Source organism: Lagenorhynchus albirostris, chromosome 16, assembly GCF_949774975.1.
Source record: "Lagenorhynchus albirostris chromosome 16, mLagAlb1.1, whole genome shotgun sequence".
NCBI lineage: Eukaryota > Metazoa > Chordata > Mammalia > Artiodactyla > Delphinidae > Lagenorhynchus > Lagenorhynchus albirostris.
In genome coordinates this window covers 50,521,192-50,541,791 of record NC_083110.1, presented here as the reverse complement: position 1 = coordinate 50,541,791, position 20,600 = coordinate 50,521,192, and the positions used below count along the sequence as shown (strand labels likewise).

Sequence of the window (20,600 nt, the reverse complement as noted above, 5' to 3'; positions counted from 1 at the left end):
AAATACACATTCTCAAAAGAAAAAAAAAGTTGGAGAATGTTTATGCACAGAAAATTTCAATAAGGAAACCCAAGATATGTAACAAGGTATGTAATGAGTTTTATAGAAAAAACTCAACTAACATTTGTTTTAATTCAAAGGCATTAATCCCTAGTCTGAATAGATAGTGTGCATTGGAGGGGACTACTGACACTGTCACCTGAGTTTTTATGATATTTAATTATCAGTTTTGAAATTAGTCTCACACTAAACACACAAAGATTAGAATTAGAAATGCCTGAACTTACCAAACAAGGTTTTATGAACTTCTAGCATGGCCTTTTGTTTTGTGCTGCCATCCTTAATTAATTCTTCCATACTATCAAACAGACTATTCAGGTTTTTGCCAAAAATATCCTGAGCTTCTGCATTGTGCTGATCAACTGCCTTCTTACGATCCAGTTTAGAATGGAGACCAGATACATCTTTTGTAGTTTCTTCAACTGTGTTAAGCAACTATATATGATTTTTAAAAATAAGTGTTGATAAGATGGATATGACAAAAGCAGTCTAATGAAAATATCTGTGCTTCATAAGGATTTTTCCTGATAAGAACTAGTAAATTTTATATATTGTATCAGAAGAAAATTTTAAACTTATGCTAATTTATCCAGGAATGTTTATTTCCCCTCCCCTAGCCATCTAGACAAGGAAAACTGATTTTGCCAATCTATTTTAGTAATTATGCTCCCTCACAAATTTTTTCCCCCATTATATGTTACTAATTCCTAGGAAAAGTACACCTAATAAAAAATTGAATACTCATTAGAAGATACTAAATTCTTGAAGACTGATTAATCTCAACCATGACCACAGGTAAAGCATTACAACACCATTATTCTAAACATCCACAAAGTATATTAAAGTCATGTTCTATTTTCAAAACTTTAGGAATAGTTTTTTCTTAAATTAGCATCTCTAGTGAAGCAAATTTAGACGAAATAGTAACAATGTTTCTTAAATGGATGGAAGTATCATTTGGGGTGAATAAATAGAATTTCACAATTAACGCTTAAGCTAAGAGTTACTCCTACCCATTCTTTAATTTCTTTAATGCAAGTACAAATTAAAACAAAGGACAAACCCTGCTGGCAGTATCATGAAGTTTCTCCTCAGTACTTTCCAAAGCTGACGTGAAATATTCTTCTTCAACAAGCTGTAATTTCGTTTCTTGTAAATGTCTTTGAGTGGTTTCAAGTTCCTGTGTCTTATTTTGCAGGTCAGATTTACACTGGTCAAGTTCATTTTTATTATCCGTAAACAATTCTGTAACCTATAACACATTAAACATTTTTTTTGAAGAATTAAAAAACGCAGAACTGGTTGTTGAGATACCTGGCTAGTTCGTAATATAATATTAGAAGAACCAAACAAATTATTTCCATGTAAAAGTTGTAACAAGTTACCAGGTACGTTAGAACATTTTATATGGCATCTGGTTTCTTCCTATAAATTCATTAAAAACAAGTAACAGGGTAGTTCCCTGGCGGTCCAGTGGTTAGGACTCTGCGCTTCCAGTGCAGGGGGCACAGGTTTGATCCCTGGTTAGGGAACTAAGATCCCACAAGCCATGCAACAAACAAACAAACAAAAAACAAGTAATAGGTCTAATGGAGTGGTGTTAATTCTTCAGATTCCTTCCAACACTGCCAGTGTGAGGGTGGCACTGAAGGGTCAGGTCTTTCTACCTTAGTTATTTAACATCTGGTTTCTCCCAACATCTGCATTTCCTCAGCTGATAAACATGTTGATGAAAATGTCTCAGCATTCACTATTTAGCTTTAACATTAAATTGTACAATTCAGTTAATTTCTTAAAATGTTGCATTAATATAAGTGTCAAAATAGTCAGCTTCTTCATTATCATTGATGATAGTAAAAATATTGTGATACAACTTACTTTTAGTTTAAAGGTCAGCAAGAAAAAAAATCTTAAAGAAAAAATATCAGGTCCCTCACCTTCTGAAATTGTCCTTTAATATTTGCTTTTTGCATGACATTCAATACAGTTTTGAATGCTTACCCTACTTAGCTCTTCCTCAACAGCAGCAATTTTTTCAAGCAATTCTACAATTTGTTCTTCTTGAACAGTTAGTTTTCCACTCATGGCTCTAAAATAAAATTTAAAAGGAGTTTGACAGTTAATATTTTTTCCTAATTCTTATAAAATTTATTCTAACACAATTGAGGCAGTTACATATAATCTCTACCATTTATCACTATCATGACAATGATGCCTAAGTGTCAAGAGATAGATACTAAGTGCAGAAAACAAATGTATTCTTTGTCCTTGGTTTAGAAATAGACTTTTTCTTGTTTTCTCCATTTTGAAACTGAGAATCCCTACCTATGAGGGGGAAAAAACATGTGTGTATATATAATTTGAGAAGCTACAAAGATGACAGAAGATTATAACCCACATAAAAAAAGTAGAGGTGGGACATACAGCTAGGTGTCTGTCAGGAATCAGGAATATAAAGTATAAACAAGACACACAGAATCCAGGAGAGGCTTGTGATGTGAAGGCATCAAGTGTCACAGGAGGAAGGGGTGAGATAAGGGGCGAAAACCTGGGAAACTAAAGTATGTATATAGAGCAATTACACTCCCCTGCTCCCAGCACCCATACCCCAATACACACCCCACTGTCACATACCACTGTCACACCACCACAAAAGTCCTCATGAGATAAACGATTATTCTCTAAAGCACAGTTCCTCAGCCTTAGCACTACTGACATTTTGGACCAGACAATTCTGGTCTGTTTTAACGGGGCTCTCTGATTTTTTGAGCATTAGCAAGTTTCAGAAGTCAGTGCTATCTTTTGCCTTCTTCTAGTTCCCTCATAACTACCAATCATTTTCTATTCCGCACTGTGCTTAAATGGCAAAGAATTTTAAGAATGTAGATTTCCTCAAATTATTAGCTAGAGATATTGTTAATTAAAGGAAAAGACAGAACTGAAGTATAAGAGGAGAGTTAATTCTAACAGTCTTTTGATAACTATATTAGTTCCTTATTGGAAATAGCTCTTTAAAGTAGAATGGGATATTTGAAATGCTTTTCCTATACTGAATATACAAGAGGGATGCAACATTGTTATTTAATGAATTATATAGTTTTGATAAATAATTTTTAATTGAAGTATTATTGACTTACAATATTATATTAGTTTCAGGTGTACAACATAGTGATTTGATATTTTTATACATCACAAAATGGTCACCACAATAAGTCTAGTTACCATCTGTCATCATGTAAAATTATTACAATATTATTGACTATATTCCCTATGCTTTACATTACATCCCTGTGACTGACTTATATAACTGGAATTTTGTACCCCTTAATCCCCTTCACCTCTTTTGCCCACTCCCTCACCACCCTCCTCACTAGGAACCACCAATTTGTCCTCTGTATCTATGAGTCTGCTTCTGTTTTATTACGTTTGTTCATTTGTTTGGTTTTTTTAGGTTCAACATATAAGTGAAATCATAAATTTGTTTGTATCTGACTCATTTCACTTAGCATAATACCCTCTAGATCTATCCATGTTGACATTAATGGCAAGATTTCATTCTTTTTCGTGGCTGTGTAGTATTTCATTATTTATGTATCACACCTTCTTTATTCATCTGTCAATGGACACTTAGGTTGGTTCCACATCTTAACTATTATAAATGGTGCTGCAATGAACATATGGGAACATATATCTTTTCAAATTAGTATACTACCTCTCCCAGGCTTAAAGGCATGGATGGCCTTGTATAGACACATCCCCTGTGCAGACAGTATGTGCTGGCTGGCTATGGCAGGCCAGCTGAGTGGGCAGAGGCTGGAGGGAATGATATAGTTTTGATATAGTTTTAAAAGGTCTATTAAACTTGGGATAAATGTTTAAATGTTGGCTGTAGCTTTTGTGATCTTTCTCTGACTTATGGTATAATAATTCTAAGAGCTTTTTCAGAATTAACTTTATTTCAGATCATGCCTCATGCCTATTATGTGTAAACACTGTCCTTAAAATAATGGGATGGACAAACTAAAGTTATTTCTTAATCTAAACTCCATCAAAGAGATGAACAGAAGATAAGAAAATTAAGTCTGCAGTGTCCAATGTTTGACTACTAACAGCAAAAGATACCATATTAGCAAATCAAGAGACAAAACCACTTGTAGATATCCACTGGTTGCCTACTAAGCACCTATTTCCAGCATCCAGATTTACTCTGGGGAATTACTCTCCCCTGACTGCACAGCAGCCAACCTGTATGGGGGGTCGGTGGGGGGCCTAATCCATTCCTAAATCCAGGGAATAAGCCTGACTGGCTCAAGACAATCAGGGAAATTCAACTCCTTTGCCTTTGTATTGGTTCATACAAGGACATAACTGAGGACTAAACTAATCAACAAGTGATGTTCCCCTGGCCAGTTTTGATGGTTAAAGGACAGGCAGCTTCTCATCCACATGAGACATGAATGAGAGAAGGTAGCTGTTCTGCTGCTGACCATCTTCCCTGATGAACAGCTAGCCCTAGAAGAAAGTTACCACTCAGGACAGGAAACAGGATCCTTGAGTTACTGGACTAAATATCCTTGCTGTTTTAAGTCAGTTTAAGTTGGGTTTTCTAGCATTCTGATACCAAACTTAAAATATAAAATGTTTTTATTGAATAAGATATAACATATAAAAAATATTAAAATGATAGAAATAGGGACACCTGTAAAGTGAACACTTGAAAAAAAATAATGCAGCACTAGTGTGTATGGTAGAGGAGTATATCTGAAAACCAGAGAAACAGAAAAAAGAAAACATTTTAAAATATCAAGTTTAAGAATTAAGTGCAGATTTACAAAAGATTTTTGTAAAAATGTTTTTGCCAACTGGGTATGGGCCATGAAAGGAACAAACAAAACTAAAGTCACATAGGAAGAATGAAAGGAGAATTATTGTTTAATACCCTACAATACACAATATAAATTTGAGCATTTGTAAAACTAACATATGAACAACCATCAGGAGGATATAGCACATTATGGTAATTGAAAATAAATGGAAAAAATGAGTTTATTAAATGATTTATATACCATTAATTAGAATGATCATGTAATATAACATCTATAAAAGAGTAAAAGGTTATATTAAAATGCTTTTGGTTATTATCAAAAATGCCCTGTGAAAGTCACCCTCCTTAGTATCAAGGATAAACGCATTCAGGAATTTTCAAGTTATAATCCTTAGCATCCCACTTGCCTTCTGCCTCTGTTATTATTGTTGTTTCTACATAAAGCTTCAGTGGAAACTTTCCTTGAAACAAACTACTCCAGGGTTAAAAAGTGAACAGAGGGACTTCCCTGGTGGTCCAGTGGTTAAGAATCCGCCTTTCAATGCAGGGGATGCGGGTTCGAGCCCTGGTCAGGGAACTAAGATCCCACATGCTGCGGGGCAACTAAGCCCGCATGCCACAACTACTGAGCCTGTGTGCCACAACTAGAGAGAAGCCCATGTGCCACAACTAAGATCCTGCATGCCGCAACAAAGACCCGACGCAGCCAAATAAATAAATAAATATTAAAAAAAAAAAGTGAACAGATTAGTGGTTGCCAGGGGTTAGGGATCATTGGGGAAGAAGGGTTAATGAATATGACTACAGAGGGGTAGCAAGAGCAAGATGTTTGTAATGATAGGATAAATCTGCATCTTAACTGTAGAACTATAGCAAATCTACAAATGCAATAAAATGAGGTGGAATTATACACACACATTGTACTAGTGTCAATTTCCCAGTTTTGATACTGTACAAACAGTTACTTAAGATGTGGGAAACTGGGTGAAAAATACATAGGACCTCTGTACTCTTCTTACAACTTCATATGAATCTATCATTATCTAAAAATAAAGTTACATAAAAAGAGTTTTAAACTGTTTCATAACTATTTGTTAATGTCAAAATGAAAAGAAGCATCTATAGGAGGCACTTCAAACAGCCTATTACCAGAAAATGCTTACTCTTAGAAATTAATTCCCATAGCCAAGGGCTTACCTGAAATTTTCTTCAGAAATGTACACTCCATTTTTTTCACGGGCTGCAGCAAGATCTCGTTTCAGACGCTCTATCTCTTCTGTATACTCCTATGCAAGAAGAATGTCATGTCAATGTAACACTTCAGTTTGGGGAAGATATGCAATAAATAAAACAAAGTTAGCCCTCCTATGTTTTTTAAAGCATAAAAATGTATGATAAAAAGTCATAACCATACTTTTCATTCAATATTAATCTGTTTAGAATAAAATGTTTCAACAGCTTCCAAAACTCCTTTAAATGCACTCATTATAAAAATACAGGCTTCTGAAGAAAAAACACAACCTCCAGTACCCAGGTTGGTCTCTAAATAGCATCTCACATTAAAAGGAACCAGGATTTCTTAGAGAAGCGTCTGACTCTAGGACTGGGGCAAGAAACATTCAGGATGAACCTACAACATCTTGTCAAACAAAATAGGAAGAAAGCCAAAGAAGCCTAGGCTAGTGAAAAGGACTCAAGAACCCACTTAAGAGGTACCCACTGACCAAAGACGGGACAGTTTGAACATCAGTGAGGATATTATAACTACAATTGTAGTTAGTATAACTACAATTGGTAAGCACAAATATTTTAAGTCCATGAGTTTATAATGATGTTAAGAAAGCTGGGAAACCAACTCATTACTCTCAAAACTGTCAAAGGAAATGAATCAAGCATTTGTCCTGCCTTTCCTATAAGAATTATACCCTTGGGTAGCTGAGGGAAAGTTCCTCCTTATGGAGGTAGTCCAGCAATCAACTAAGAAAGAATAATTGAATTAGAAAATTATCATTTTGCGATCGTTAAAGAACTAATGGATCAAGTCACTTGAATATAATCAATTTCCCTCAAAAAGAGAAAGAACCACGTTCTGTGCTTCCTAGTGGGAGAACATACCACCACCTATGAACTAGTTTGGCCAAAAATATATAAATAAATAAAACCTGAATCTATCAAGCCTCAAAATCCAACTACCAATTTATAGAAAATATGAAGAATAGAACATGTCAAGATAGTACAGGAAACTTCTACAGGACAATAATACAGATACTTCCACAAATACATTATATGAGGGAAAGTAGATGGAAGAAGAACCAATGTATTGAAACCTAAAGATAGATCAAAAAGTTGCAAAGGGTAAACCTTAATTAGATCCTAAAACAAACTATTAAAAATATACACTGAAACAATTGAAATTTTTAAAATGACTGAATATTTTATCATCTTAAAGAATTACTGTTAAATATTTTAGATTTAATAATAACATTAGGGTTCAAAAATTCAAGTGTCTAAATAAAATTAATGCTTATAAAAGAGCCTGGCATTTTTATAACAATGAATATAAAATCATTGTAGTTTTCCTCACGTCCTGACAATTTTGAGGCTCTTTATGAAAAAAGAGGTTTTCTCAAATAAACTTCCTTTAAACTGATTCCAAGAGGTATTACACTGCTGTACACCTGAAATTAACACAACACTGTAGATCAACTATACTCCAATAAAAATCTTTTTTAAAAAGCTACAGTAATTAAAACTGTATATTAGTGGACGGACAGACATAAATCAATGGAACAGAATAGAAAGCCCAGACATGTGCCCACACAAATATACCCAACTGATTTTTCACAATGGTGCAAAATCAGTTTAATGGAGAAAACATAGCTTTTTCAACAAAGAATGCTAAAGCCATCCAGACACCCCACAGGTGAAAAAAATGTACCTTGATCTAAGTCTTATGCCTTATACAAAAATCAACTCAAAATGGATCATGAAATTAAATGTGAGATGTAGAAATACAAAACCTTCATTTAAAAAAAAAAAAGGAAAAAATCTTCAGGATCTAGAGGTAGGCAAAGAGTTCTTGCAATTGACACCAAAAACACAATGCATAAAAGAAAAAAATTGACAAGTTAGACCACATCGAAATTATAAACACTTGCTCTGCAAAAGCCCATAAGAAGAGGATGAGAAGAAAAGTACAGCCTGGGGGATAATAATTGCAAACCATGTTTGTGACAAAGGACTAGTATGTAGAATATATTAAAAACTTTCAAACCACCACCACCACAACAAATAATCCAATTAGAAAATGGGCCTAAAAACATGAACAGACATTTTACCAAAGAGGGTAACAAACAGCAAATAAGGACATGAAAAGACATTCAACATCATTAGCCAGTACAGAAATGTAAGTTAAAACCACAGTGAGATATTATTTATTACCTACCATACTCATCAGAATGATTAAAATAAAAAATAGTTACACCACCAAATGCTGGTAAGGATGTGGAGAAACTAGATGACTCATACATTGCTAGTGGGAATGTAAAATGGTATAGCCGCTCTGGAAAACAGCTTGGCAGTTCCTTAAAAACTTATCATTCAATTACCATACAACACAACAATTATACTCTTGGGCAATCATCCCAGAAAAATGAAAATTTATGTGTACACAAATTACTGTAAACAAATGATCAAAGCAGTTTTATTTATAATTGTGAAAAATTGAAATCAGCCCATATGTCTTTCAACAGGTGAATCTGACAACAAACTGTATGTATGGTATACACATACCATGGAATATTCCTCAGCACTAAAAAGGAAAATCTATTGATATGCACAAGTCAGGTGAACCTCCAGGGAATTATGCTGAGTGAAAAAAAGGCAATCCCAAAAGTTTGCATATTATATGATTCCATTCAATAACACTTTTGAAATGGCAAAGGTTTAGAAATAGAGTACAGATAGTGGATAGCAGAGATTAGCGAGGGGAGGTGAAAGTGGGAAGGAAAAGATTATAAAAGGGCAATGAGGAATCCTTATTATGACGGAACTGTTCAGTATCTTGACTGTGGTGGTGGCTCCATGAACCTACACATGTGACAAAATTGTATAGCATTAACTAAACACACACACGTGAATACAAGGAAAATTGGGGAATAAGATCAGTGAGTTGTTATTAATGTCAATATCCCTATGGTGATTTTTTACTATATTGTTTGATAAAATGTACAAAGGATCTCTGTATTATTTCTTCCAACTGCATGTGAATCTACAGTTACCTCAATAAAATCTTCAATTAAAAAAAAAAAAAACTATTACCAAGAAAAGGAAAAGACAAGCCAGACTGGGAGGAAATATTTACAAATAATCTCATAAAGGGCTTGTATCAAGAAGATATGAACAACTCTTTACAACTTAATAAAAAGACAACCCAATTAAAAATTGGGCAAAGGATTTAGTAGACATTTCACATAAAAGATATACAAATGCATAATAAACATGTGAAGATGCTCAATATCTTGCATTAATGAATAAGATGCTTATTCATTAGGGAACTGCTAATTAAAACTTCCTTGAAGCACCATTATATACTTAAATTTTGCTGACTTGATAGAGCTGGTAAAGTCAACATATTAGAATTAGAAAAAACATTTTAACACATAGGGTATTTAGTTCAAATCATTAGATGAAAAGCCTTACCATAGGCAATTTAATAAATTTTTTTAACAATTATCTATTTCGGCTCCTCATTTTCACATTTGTCAAACAAGATTACATTACTCCACAAAAATTCACAAATACCTTAATCAGAGCTTTTTTGGTGAGTTTCTGGTTAACTTCAGGCTTATTGAGTATGTTCTTTGCTCTGTGAGCATATTCCAATGTACTCAGAGTTTCCTGTGATGAAAAGAAAAGGCCAATTACCGAAAATACTAATTTTCAACAAGAGAAGCCACGGCAATGAGAAGCCCACGCACCGCAACAAAGAGGAGTCCCGGCTCACCGCAACTAGAGAAAGCCCGCGTGCCAGCAACGAAGACCCAACGCAGCCAAAAATAAATAAATAAAATTAATTAATTAATTTAAAAAAATGTTTAGACTTAGATTTTGGTGATAGTTGCACAGCTCTGTGAATACAGTAAAATCACTGAATTATATACTTTTAATGGGTGAATTTTATGGTATGTGAATTATATCCCAATAAAGATATTTTTTAAATGAAAGGGGAGTTAGAGACCTTATAAAAGCTTTTCCTAATTCCATTTAAAGCACATAACCCAATATAAGATTTTACCATCTTTGTTGCTTCTCTTGGTTTTCCTACCTGTTCCCACACATCCAACCCCATCTTCAGTGCTCTCTAAGCAGCCTCTAAAACAGCAGCATTCACTTAACCCACTTCTAGGTCCTCAATTAGACCATCCACTGCTAATGACCACAGCAATTTTCTTTGAAGGCTGTGTGGAAAAATGCAATTAAGTAACTAGTTTGGTTTTTTTTTAATTGGGGTATAATTGCTTTACAAAGTTGTGTTAGTTTCTGCTGTACAGCAAAGTGAATCAGCTATATGTATACATATATCCCCGCTTTTTTGGATTTCCTTCCCATTTAGGTCACCAGAGAGCACTGAGTAGAGTTCCCTGTGCCATACAGTAGGTTCTCATTAGTTATCTATTTTATACACAGTAGTGTATATATGTCAATGCCAATCTCCAAATTCATCCTACCCACCCCTCTAAAGTAACTATTTATTTAATTTATTTTTTTAAAATTTTTGGCTGCATTGTGTCTTTGTTGCTGCGTGCGGGCTTTCTCTAGTTGCGGCAAGCGGGGGTTACTCTTCATTGCAGTGTGTGAGCTTCTCATTGCGGTGGCTTCCCTTGTTGCGGGGCACGGGTTCTAGGGTGCGCAGGCTTCATTAGTTGTGGCACGCAGGCTCAGTAGTTGTGGCTCACAGGCTGTAGAGCACAGGCTCAGTAGTTGTGGCACATAGGCTTAGTTGGTCCGTGACATATGGGATCTTCCCAGACCAGGGCTCGAACCCATGTCCCCTGCATTGGCAGGCGGATTCTTAACCACCATGCCCAGGAAGTCCCAGTAAGTAGTTTTTTAAGATTAAAAATTGCCAGAAAGGAGAAAGACAATTTTTCCAGTGGTGTCCTCCTCTACATGTCCACATGCAATGCTCAGATTCTTTTTACTATAGTATAGAATGAATGAAGCCAATTGATGAACTTTAAAAATATGTGATATTAAATAAGAATTATAGCTACTACACTTCCGGATACCTTTCAAAGAGCTTACCTCAAGATTGAGAGATGCAGGAGAAACTGTTGCAATTATAGATGTTTTTGTACGTCCCCCAAGAGAGTCCTGGAGGATTCTAGTTAGTTTAGATTCTCGATAAGGAACATGAGGTGTTCTTTCTACAAGAGCAGTAATAACCCTTCCCAAAGTCAACAGGGATTGATTGATATTTCCAGCTTCCCGAGCTCTCTTGTCAACTGCTCCAGAACGTCCAATGTTTTCACTTCCTGCAAGATCAACCTTAAATTTAAAAAATAAAAGTGAGTTCTCAGTCTATTGGATTTGGAATAGAAGACTTTCATTCTCGTATTGTACATAAATATATTAAATAGCCAGTAATTTTTCTATAATTAACAATCCACTACAAACCTAATAATCCAGTGACTACAAAAATATTGTCTATAAATACAAACCTTCAAGCTGCTTTATGAGGTGATAAAGAATGAAACATTGGAATAGAACTACCATCTGACCTAGCAATCCCACTTCTGGGTATGTATCCAAAGGAAATGAAATCACTATCTCAAAGAAATATCAGCACTCCCACGTTCATTGCATTATTCACAATAACCAAGGTATGAAACAGCCTTAGTACCCATTGATGAATGAACAGATAAAGAAGATGTGATGTGATACACACATACACACTTGAATATTATTCAGCCATGAGAAAGGATATCCTGCCACACTGTACATTTTAAATACTTAATTTTATTTGGCAATTATGCCTCAATAAAACTAGAAAAAAAAACAGAAAGAATGAAACAGTGGTTATTAATGTTGATGCTTACCAAGTTCAACTTTCCAATTTTAACAAGCTCCTCTCCATCAGTTGTAGTTTCCTTCATATGTATGGTAACAGAGAAAACTGAGTGGGAACGACTAGAAAACAAGACCAAGTTGCCCAGTCATTATACAAAACATTATTTGCTTTCTATAAAATATTGAAAACAGCAAAGAAAGATCTAAATCCACCAGGGTAGAAAAAGATAGTATCAGAGAAGATACCAATAAGATTTTGGAAGACAGTGGATGAATAGAATGCTAGGTTTTTGTTTTCTTCTACCTCCCCCCCGCAGGGGAGATCCCGAAAGGGAAGGCTTGCAATCGATCTTTCTATTTATAAGAACCACTTGAGGGGCTTCCATGGTGGCGCAGTGGTTAAGAATCCGCCTGCCAGTGCAGGGGACACGGGTTTGAGCCCTGGTCCAGGAAGATTCCACATGCTGCAGAGCAACTAAGCCCGTGCACCACAACTACTGAGCCTGCGCTCTAGAGCCCGAGAGCCACAACTACTGAGCCCACGCGCCTAGAGCCTGTGCTCCGCAATAAGAGAAGCCCCTGCAATAAGAAGCCCGCACACCGCAACGAAGAGAGCCCCCCCCGCAACTAGAGAAAAGCCCGCGCACAGCAATGAAGACCCAACGCAGCCAAAAATAAAAATTTTTTTTAAAAAAGAACCACTTGAAATATGTCATTACCATAAATTCAAACAGCACCAGGCAAGCCATCTGATTACTCCCCTTCAAAGCCAATTGTTCTAAAAGTACATTGCTCTGCTTTGAGAATGTCATCAGAGATAGGTAGCTCCTTCCACTGAACAGCAGAAATTAGTAAACAGCGTTTACCAAAACACTACAAGATAATCACTGCTAGACTATAAAGTTTTCCAAAGTCTGTCTTATGCTGTATATTGACATTCAACTTTTATCTGAGAGATATCAAAATCATACAGACAACCAAAGACATCATTCCTTTCTGCATCAATGACATTTGGTAAATGACATTATGTTTGTTAATGTCATTGATGGTTGGCATATGGTAATTTTTAATTTCCTCATTTGTACTTTTCACGTTACTTGGAAAATTTTACAATAAGTATCATTTTTACAAAATTATTTGAATTATTTTATATAACAGAAAGGAGGAAGGGCACATGGAAAAATATAAACTATAGATTTGAATTATAATATGCATCTCATATTCTCCTACCATAATTTACCCATTCCTAATTGAAGATTATGGAATTAATGCAATTAAACACAAAAGTCAACTCTGATTTTGGAAAAGTGAATTACATTTTCCTTCTCTTTATCACATACATTCATAAGAAGAGATCTTTATTGCAGTCTATGTACGAAAAAGGGAATCCTTAATTATTCAAATTTACAGAATAATAGGAATTTTATATTTCAGAGAAAAGTATTTAGAGAAAAGAAATTTTCTTAAGTTCATTCCTCCAAATTCTAAATAAAGTTATAAACCAATCATTTAATGAAAATGGAAATTTCATTCTATGATTGGTTTATAACTTAAGTTTTTAAATGGAAAGCTATTATAGGAAAATTTAATTAAAATTTTAATAGCACACATAATTCCATGATCTTAATTACTTTCATCTTATGCTATTTTTCTTCTTTCTTTAAATGCATACATATTTTTACAGAGTTGCAATTATAATCATTATAGCATATTGTAGAAATGTCCAACTATAAGAGAGCAAAGAAATGAGAGCCCTAAAAGTCATTTTGTAGCTCAGGGAAAATGATATTCAGATAAGTTTAACGACCTGAAGTAACATATTTAGTTAACTGCAGAACTGGAACTAAACACAAATATCTAACTCCTAATCCATAGCTCTTTCAATTACATTCTGATGTTTCCTTCAAAGACTAGCAGAAAAAAAATCACCTCTGACTTAGTGAACTGCATTTGGAGAGTTTGCGATGCATCCTATAAGAGGTTACTATCAAATATGCCCCGTTCTCCTCTTAAAAGCCAGTGTTAGTGACCATTCGTCTTCCTACATTAAAACGAAGCCATTTGGGGGAAAAAAAAAATCATGTTGCACAACCTAAATATATAAAATTTTTGTCATTTATACCTCAATAAAGCTGGAAAAAATAAAATAAAGTCATTTGATTTTCCTCTAATCCTTACTCAAATCAGAGGTTTTCAAACTGTGTTCTCAGTATACTGAGAGGCTCCAGAAAAGTGCTCAGGGCAAACCTTCCTAAGGTTGAGGAGGTTAGCCTCTGAGCATCCGACTGCCAAATCAACTACAGCCGCCACATTTTAATCTGGGCTCCCATGTATAATTTCATTTGGGAAAAGAAATCTTCTCCTTTAAAAGACTTAATACTTCTGCTCAAGTTCAACTTGTCTTTGTTCTCCTTTCAACATTCTCCCAACATTGGTGCTCTCCCTATAAATCTCAAGCCAATTACTAAGGCATGCAATCCAGCATACAATCTAGACGTGTGACTCACATACCTTAACTCACCCCACTGTGATTCCCCAAGTTCATAATTCTTCTTAAAAAGGAAATGGAGCGGTGGGGGAAACAATGGCTTTCTCACCTAGAGTAGGCATTCATCAAAGTTGCTGCAGTTGTCCTTTTTGCTGCCCCCTTCTCCAAAATTTGATAGACTTCATCCTTGTTGTGTACTGTAATTTCTTCTAAACCTTTGATTATCACTCCCCTCTGACAAAATATCAAAAAAGCATCCATTAGATTGGTTTTAATATATATATATATATATATATATAGACTTCCCAAAGTATCACACATTAACATTTGGAGTCATTTCATTCTCAAAGACTGAAGTTACCTTGTTACGAGGATCATCAAACATCTGTAGTCTCTCAGAAACGTCAGAAGATGGATTAAGGAGATCAAAAAGCTCTTCATTATAGATTTCCAACAGTGACACTTTGACTGAAAATTCAGTACCATTATCAGTAAGTTTCTCAAAAATTTGATGAAGAGTACGTGGAATTATACCAGCCAAAGGATCCTGAAATTGTAACATTAATAAAGACTTTAAAGAATGCCATTTACTGCAATAGTTAAAACACATATAACAAGGGCCTCCTTTATAGTATATTTAAACATAAGTATGTCAAAACAGGTTTAAAAACAAAACAAAACTAACCTGTTGGAGAAGCCAAGCCATTTACAACAGTCTGTTTAATAGTAATTATTCTTCCTTACACCTTCCACAAATCTGTCATTCCTGTCAGCCACTTTATGCCTGAGCATTACACAGAAACCAATTGAACCAAGCTACTTATAAAGCCAATTTCAATAATCCTTTCCAAATTTTCTCATGAGAACATAACACCATCATTTTAATCAGAAGTGTTCATCTAACAGTATATTCTCTAATTCTGACTAACTTTATGATACTAACTCCCGCACTGCAAGGTTTTCCCCTTCAAGCCCTACTCACATTCTACTTTCCCACAATAGTCTGCTCCAACTATTCTCTCCGAAACAGACCCTTCTCTTAGCACTTAACTGTGCCATATGTATTGCTCCTCTCTCTCCCAATAAGAATGTATGTTTCTTAAACAAAAGCCATACCATATACTTTAATTTTACTGTAGTAGTAGTTTATCCTAAATTCATGTTTGACATGGGTACTCTGATCTTTTCCATTTCAAGACAGGCCTTCAACCAAGTTTTATTTGGATATACTTCAGCCACTTTAGAGACAGAAGTCTGTTATAAACAATAAATACCTCCTCCCAAGTATATTCTTCATTAGGTGACCTTTCACCTTCCATTGTAAAGGTTTTTCCAGTGCCAGTTTGGCCATATCTGTCAAAATTAACAAAAGTGTTAAACAAAAGAACGAATACACACATCTAAACCTTTTCATCAATTTGAAAAATAGTGTTTCACTCACGCAAAAATAGTGCAGTTATAGCCCATAATAACTTCATCCAGAATTGGACAAACGACACTTCGATAAACGTCAATTTGTTTAGTAGATGCTCCAAAAACCTATCCAAAAAAAAAAGGCATTTCTTAAAAAAAAAAAAACCACTTCAGAATTACTTAATAATTTTGTTTTTAATATATTAACTTATTCAGCCCACTAGAAACCATTTGACAACTTAAAGGATTAACTGAAATTTGTAACTGTACACTAGAACCTACAGAAAATATGTGTACTAGGATAACTTTACATTAGTGAATAATGAAGTAGAAGCATTTTAGGAAGTAAGTACCATATCAAAAGTATATGTTTTCCTCGAGCTTTTGTCGGCCAATCCTCCAGTTCGTACACTAACTTCTTTCCGTATGTGATCACATTCTACTACAGAATGGGCATTAACTTTCCGCTCTGCCAAATTAAATGGTCTGTAAAAAGAAACACAGAAGGTTATTCATGAACTCTTAGTTATCTGGTTATTGATGACATTTTTGTTAATACCTCAGACAAGAACAATGTGAAGCTTTAACTACACTGTTGGTGATAGAGATTAAATGAGGAGTAAATGACACTGCTAAGGCAGACAGCAGAATTTTAAGGGTTTCAAATCCCAGAAATAAAATTAGTTTTTTAAAAAGTTTTGAAAGACATGTACAATTTTGACAGTTTCTTGGAGTAGATGCTAACAGAATTAACTTGTAAAAAATGCCAAACTTATTTTTTAGAATTCTATTTCCACTGTTCTTAGAATCCAGTCAAGTTAGGTTATGATGTAGTAGAAATAACATACCAGATTTGTGTTCAAAATATTAACCTGCCAGTGGATAAATGGCACAAAATAAAAAACAGATTAAAATAATGACTAATACGTTGAGTGCTTACTAGGTGCCAGGTACTCACTGTTCCAAGTTCCAAACTGTTCCAAGTTTGTCCTCACAGCACTGTGAGGTCTAGTGGGGAACAGTGACATAAAACAAGTGATTATAAGAGAGGTGATGTTTAGAAAGGGTACGTAAAAGGTAGGAACATACAGCAAAAGTTTAATGTGGCCTTAATTGGGACAGGGTGGGATAGGGGAGAGGCATGGGTGATGGGAAAGACTCCCTGTGAAGTAATCTAAGATAATAAATGCCTCCTTAGGCATTTCAGTAGAGTGAGGACTCTCCATCCAGTCTGCTTGGGCAATGTAGCCCATTGTGCCTGTCTTCTCATTTGAAAATTAAGGTTGGTAATAGTACCAACCTCACAGTGTAGGGAAAGAAATCCTGTTTAATTTATTGTTTCCCCAGTGTCTACTACTATGCTTAGCACACAGTAGGCATGCAAATATCTGTTATACTACACTGCTTAATAAATGTCATCCTAAGGGGAATGATGGGAAAGCTAAAAAGAACCATAGTCCACAGAATAGCATCCATAAGATATTGATATACTTAACGCACATCTGGTCCAAGGGGAAAGGTGTACTCTTGACCTGAGTTCATTTTTCCCATTCATTATCACATACTGTGACAGGAAACACCAAATAGGAAATTATCTTTCCCCTCATTACTAGACGAACCAAGTTGCTATTTATTTTAAGAAGGATACCTCAATGTCCTCTGGTATGCCCCACCCCCTAGCATGTTTGACCAGTCAGAAGACCAAATTTGTGATCCTGGGAAATTTAACTCAGTAACTTCCAAGTAATATCTGGTCATGCTGTCATTTGTCAAATGTACTGAAACCTACACAATGCACATAAGTCACAGTATGCAGTATTATTAAAAGTTCAACAAAATTAAGTCAAAACCAACTTGTACTGAGGTAGGACAAAAGTATCAAGTGGAATGAATTCCTCTCATATGGTTAAAGCTTTTCCAATTGGTCTAATCTCTTGCCTGGATGTGTGATTAAGTTACCAAATGAATACCATTCAAGCTGTCAGGGCAGAGTAGTAGAAATTCACACAAATCACACATTCCTAAGAGTTATCAAAGCTCCCAGAGAGAAGCTTAAGGGACTGTTGGCACTGCAATAAAGAGTGCTGCTAAGCAACTATTTTCCTATCCAGACTTCTTTAATTAGATATTGCAAGGTTTCTGCTGATGACACTAGCAAACCCATCAATTTTAGTTGGCCTCAATACAGTATATTAAAATTCAAACAACCAAAATGGTAAACAAAGACTGAGGATTTTAAAAAAAAAGTCGTGTCCAGCAGACTTTTTGAATGAATTGCTAAATCCATTCATTCATTCCATAAATATTCATAGAGTTGTTGTACAAGTAAAGAACATCGTAAAGATTGTATTCATTGTAACCAAGTAATGAAGTCATCTCTCTTCAAATTTTGCTGATCTCTTAGGCTACAATAAACTGTGCCAATTAAAAGTTTAAAACTGGGGGAAAAAGGCTTCCCTGGTGGCACAGTGGTTAAGAATCTGCCTCCCAATGCAAGAGACACACGTTTGAACCCTGGTCCAGGAAGATCCCACATGACACGGAGCAAATAAGCCCGTGCACCACAACTACTGAGCCTGCACTCTGGAGCCCGTGAGCCACAACTACTGAAGCCTGCATGCCTACAGTCCGTGCTCCACAAGAGAAGCCACCGCAATGAGAAGCCCGCACACCGCAATGAAGTGTAGACCCCGCTCACTGCAACTAGAGAAAGCCTGTGGGCGCAGCAGCAAAGACCCAACGCAGCCAAAAATAAATAAATCTAATAAATTAAAATAAAAAAAAAACGGGGGAAAAAATCAGAGAAGAGTATGTGACAGAAACCACACGTGGCCTGCAAAGCCTAAAATATTTACTATCTGGGCCCTTTACAGAAAAGATTTGACAACCTCCGAGGGCCTCATAAGTTGTTTATTTAGTAAAGTTTAAGGACATGTTTGCATTAGGAAGGCTATTTGAAAAAGAAAAGGCTAACTTGAAAAGAAAAACATCTCTTTATACTGAAGTTATTGTAAACATTAGACACAACCTAAGCACTTTTCATTAGTGATAAAGTAAAAGAAATCTCTTTTAAGTTAAGCCTTGAAATGTATGGAGATAATAAACATGAAGTTCAGGATAATGTTTAACTCTTGGGGTAGAGAAAAGGGATGCGGAGGGATACGCTGGGACTCTAGATGTAATGATTGTTCTGTTTCTAATCTGGGTGATGGATACGCAGATGTCTGTTTCATTGTTCTCTATAACTTTTTATAGGTCTGACATATTCTGTAACTAACAATAAAAATGAAATTAAAGAAAATGAAGCCACACAGAAAAGGTAATACCACTTGACTTTACTAAACGATCAAAATCATCTAAAACTTTGCATTTGAATATAGGCTGTTTTTCTAATCTTCAAAACAAGTAACTATTAGCAGAAGCCCTAGAGTGCAACTAGAATGTAATTGGCTAGACTTAAGGTTACCACCAAATGTCTTCTCTGGCGCCTACTTTAGAAAGTTAGCTATTACCTTTGATATCTACAACTCAAGTCACCAAAGCTGTGTAGGCAATAACCTAAGAAAGTTTGTTAATACACTTTTTAAATAACCTTTTAATTTTAGAATACGTTTGGATTTACAGAAAAGTTTCTGATAGTTGGTAGTTTTTAAAACAACAGCAGCAAAAACAGACATACAAAACACACAAATACCAGTAAACTATGGAAGGCCTCAAGTATCTTCAAGTATGTCCTTCCTCTCCTAGCTCATTTTAAAATTGGGAAGTGATATGGAAACCACTGGGAAATGTAGCAGAACTTAAGTTTTCTCCTTGATCGTAAAAACATAAACTCACTCTACAACTTAATTTTTAAATTTTAAATACAGTGATGTTTACTTGTTTAGTAGGGATTAAGGAAATACTGCATCTAGAATAAAGAGAAGAGGGGACTGATTACGTTTTTAGAGGTAATGGAGGGGATGGCAATCCCAACATAAGTGCTAAAACATCTGTAAAGTAGGTGTGCAGTCATCTCCAAACGGACCAACTGCAAGGAGTGACACCTAAATCTTTGTCGACAGTAGTTTTTTTAGAAAAGAACACATTTCACTAAAGAACGGCGACCAAATTCTCCTTCTGAATAGCAGTTTAAACTATAAACTCAGATATAAATTCCTTTCTTCTGAAAAATAAAGAAAAAATACTAATTTACTCCTCACAGCAACCTGGTGTCATTTTATCAAACAGAACGCAGATAACTATGAAACAGGAAGGTCTGGTCCCTTCAGAAATTGCAAACAAAAGCCCTCTCTCCTCGGACCGCGCAGGAAGGAGCCCTGCAGCAAAGCCCGGGGCTCGGAATCCTGCCAAGCTCGGCCTACCTGCATCTCACCACCACTTGGATGTTCTTCCCCTTCTCATCTTTCTTCTTCGCAGATGAATTCGGCTGAGACGCCATGACGGTCCCCGCCGAAAAATCAAGGCCTGGTCGCGGACTCGGGCGCCGTGGGGCGTGGAGCGGCTCGGCGGCCGGCGCGGACCCGGGTGCCCTCCTCCCCTGTCGGGTGCTGGCGTGGCCGGGGAAATCGCTGTCCACCAGGGACTGTGACTGGCCCCGGCGTCTGTCCTCCACCCGCCCGAGCCTTCGAATCACCAGCCTAGTATCCGCCCGAAGCCCAGGAAACCAAGCAACGCCTCGGCGCCTCAATTTGAAAAAGGAGCCGAGTCTCCGGGCCAATTGCAGCGCAGGCGCGCAAGGCA

The 20,600-nt window shown here is 35.9% G+C and overlaps 1 protein-coding gene across 1 annotated transcript in view; it reads right to left on the bottom strand.

Annotated features, from left to right (window-relative positions):
• Positions 1–20,306, bottom strand: part of KIF11 (kinesin family member 11) — a 49,369-nt gene extending 29,063 nt beyond the window's left edge. Inside the window, exons 1-13 of the mRNA XM_060125656.1 lie at positions 20,222–20,306; positions 16,211–16,343; positions 15,886–15,983; positions 15,719–15,797; positions 14,806–14,991; positions 14,554–14,678; positions 11,986–12,076; positions 11,192–11,434; positions 9,689–9,784; positions 6,083–6,171; positions 2,062–2,149; positions 1,124–1,312; positions 288–495 (exon numbers count right to left, since the gene is read on the bottom strand). Coding sequence (XP_059981639.1) covers positions 288–495; positions 1,124–1,312; positions 2,062–2,149; positions 6,083–6,171; positions 9,689–9,784; positions 11,192–11,434; positions 11,986–12,076; positions 14,554–14,678; positions 14,806–14,991; positions 15,719–15,797; positions 15,886–15,983; positions 16,211–16,343; positions 20,222–20,298 — 1,702 coding nt within the window. The 5' untranslated portion in view covers positions 20,299–20,306. The remainder of the gene's footprint in view (positions 1–287; positions 496–1,123; positions 1,313–2,061; positions 2,150–6,082; positions 6,172–9,688; positions 9,785–11,191; positions 11,435–11,985; positions 12,077–14,553; positions 14,679–14,805; positions 14,992–15,718; positions 15,798–15,885; positions 15,984–16,210; positions 16,344–20,221) is intronic.
• Between the last annotated feature and the right edge of the window lie 294 nt (positions 20,307–20,600).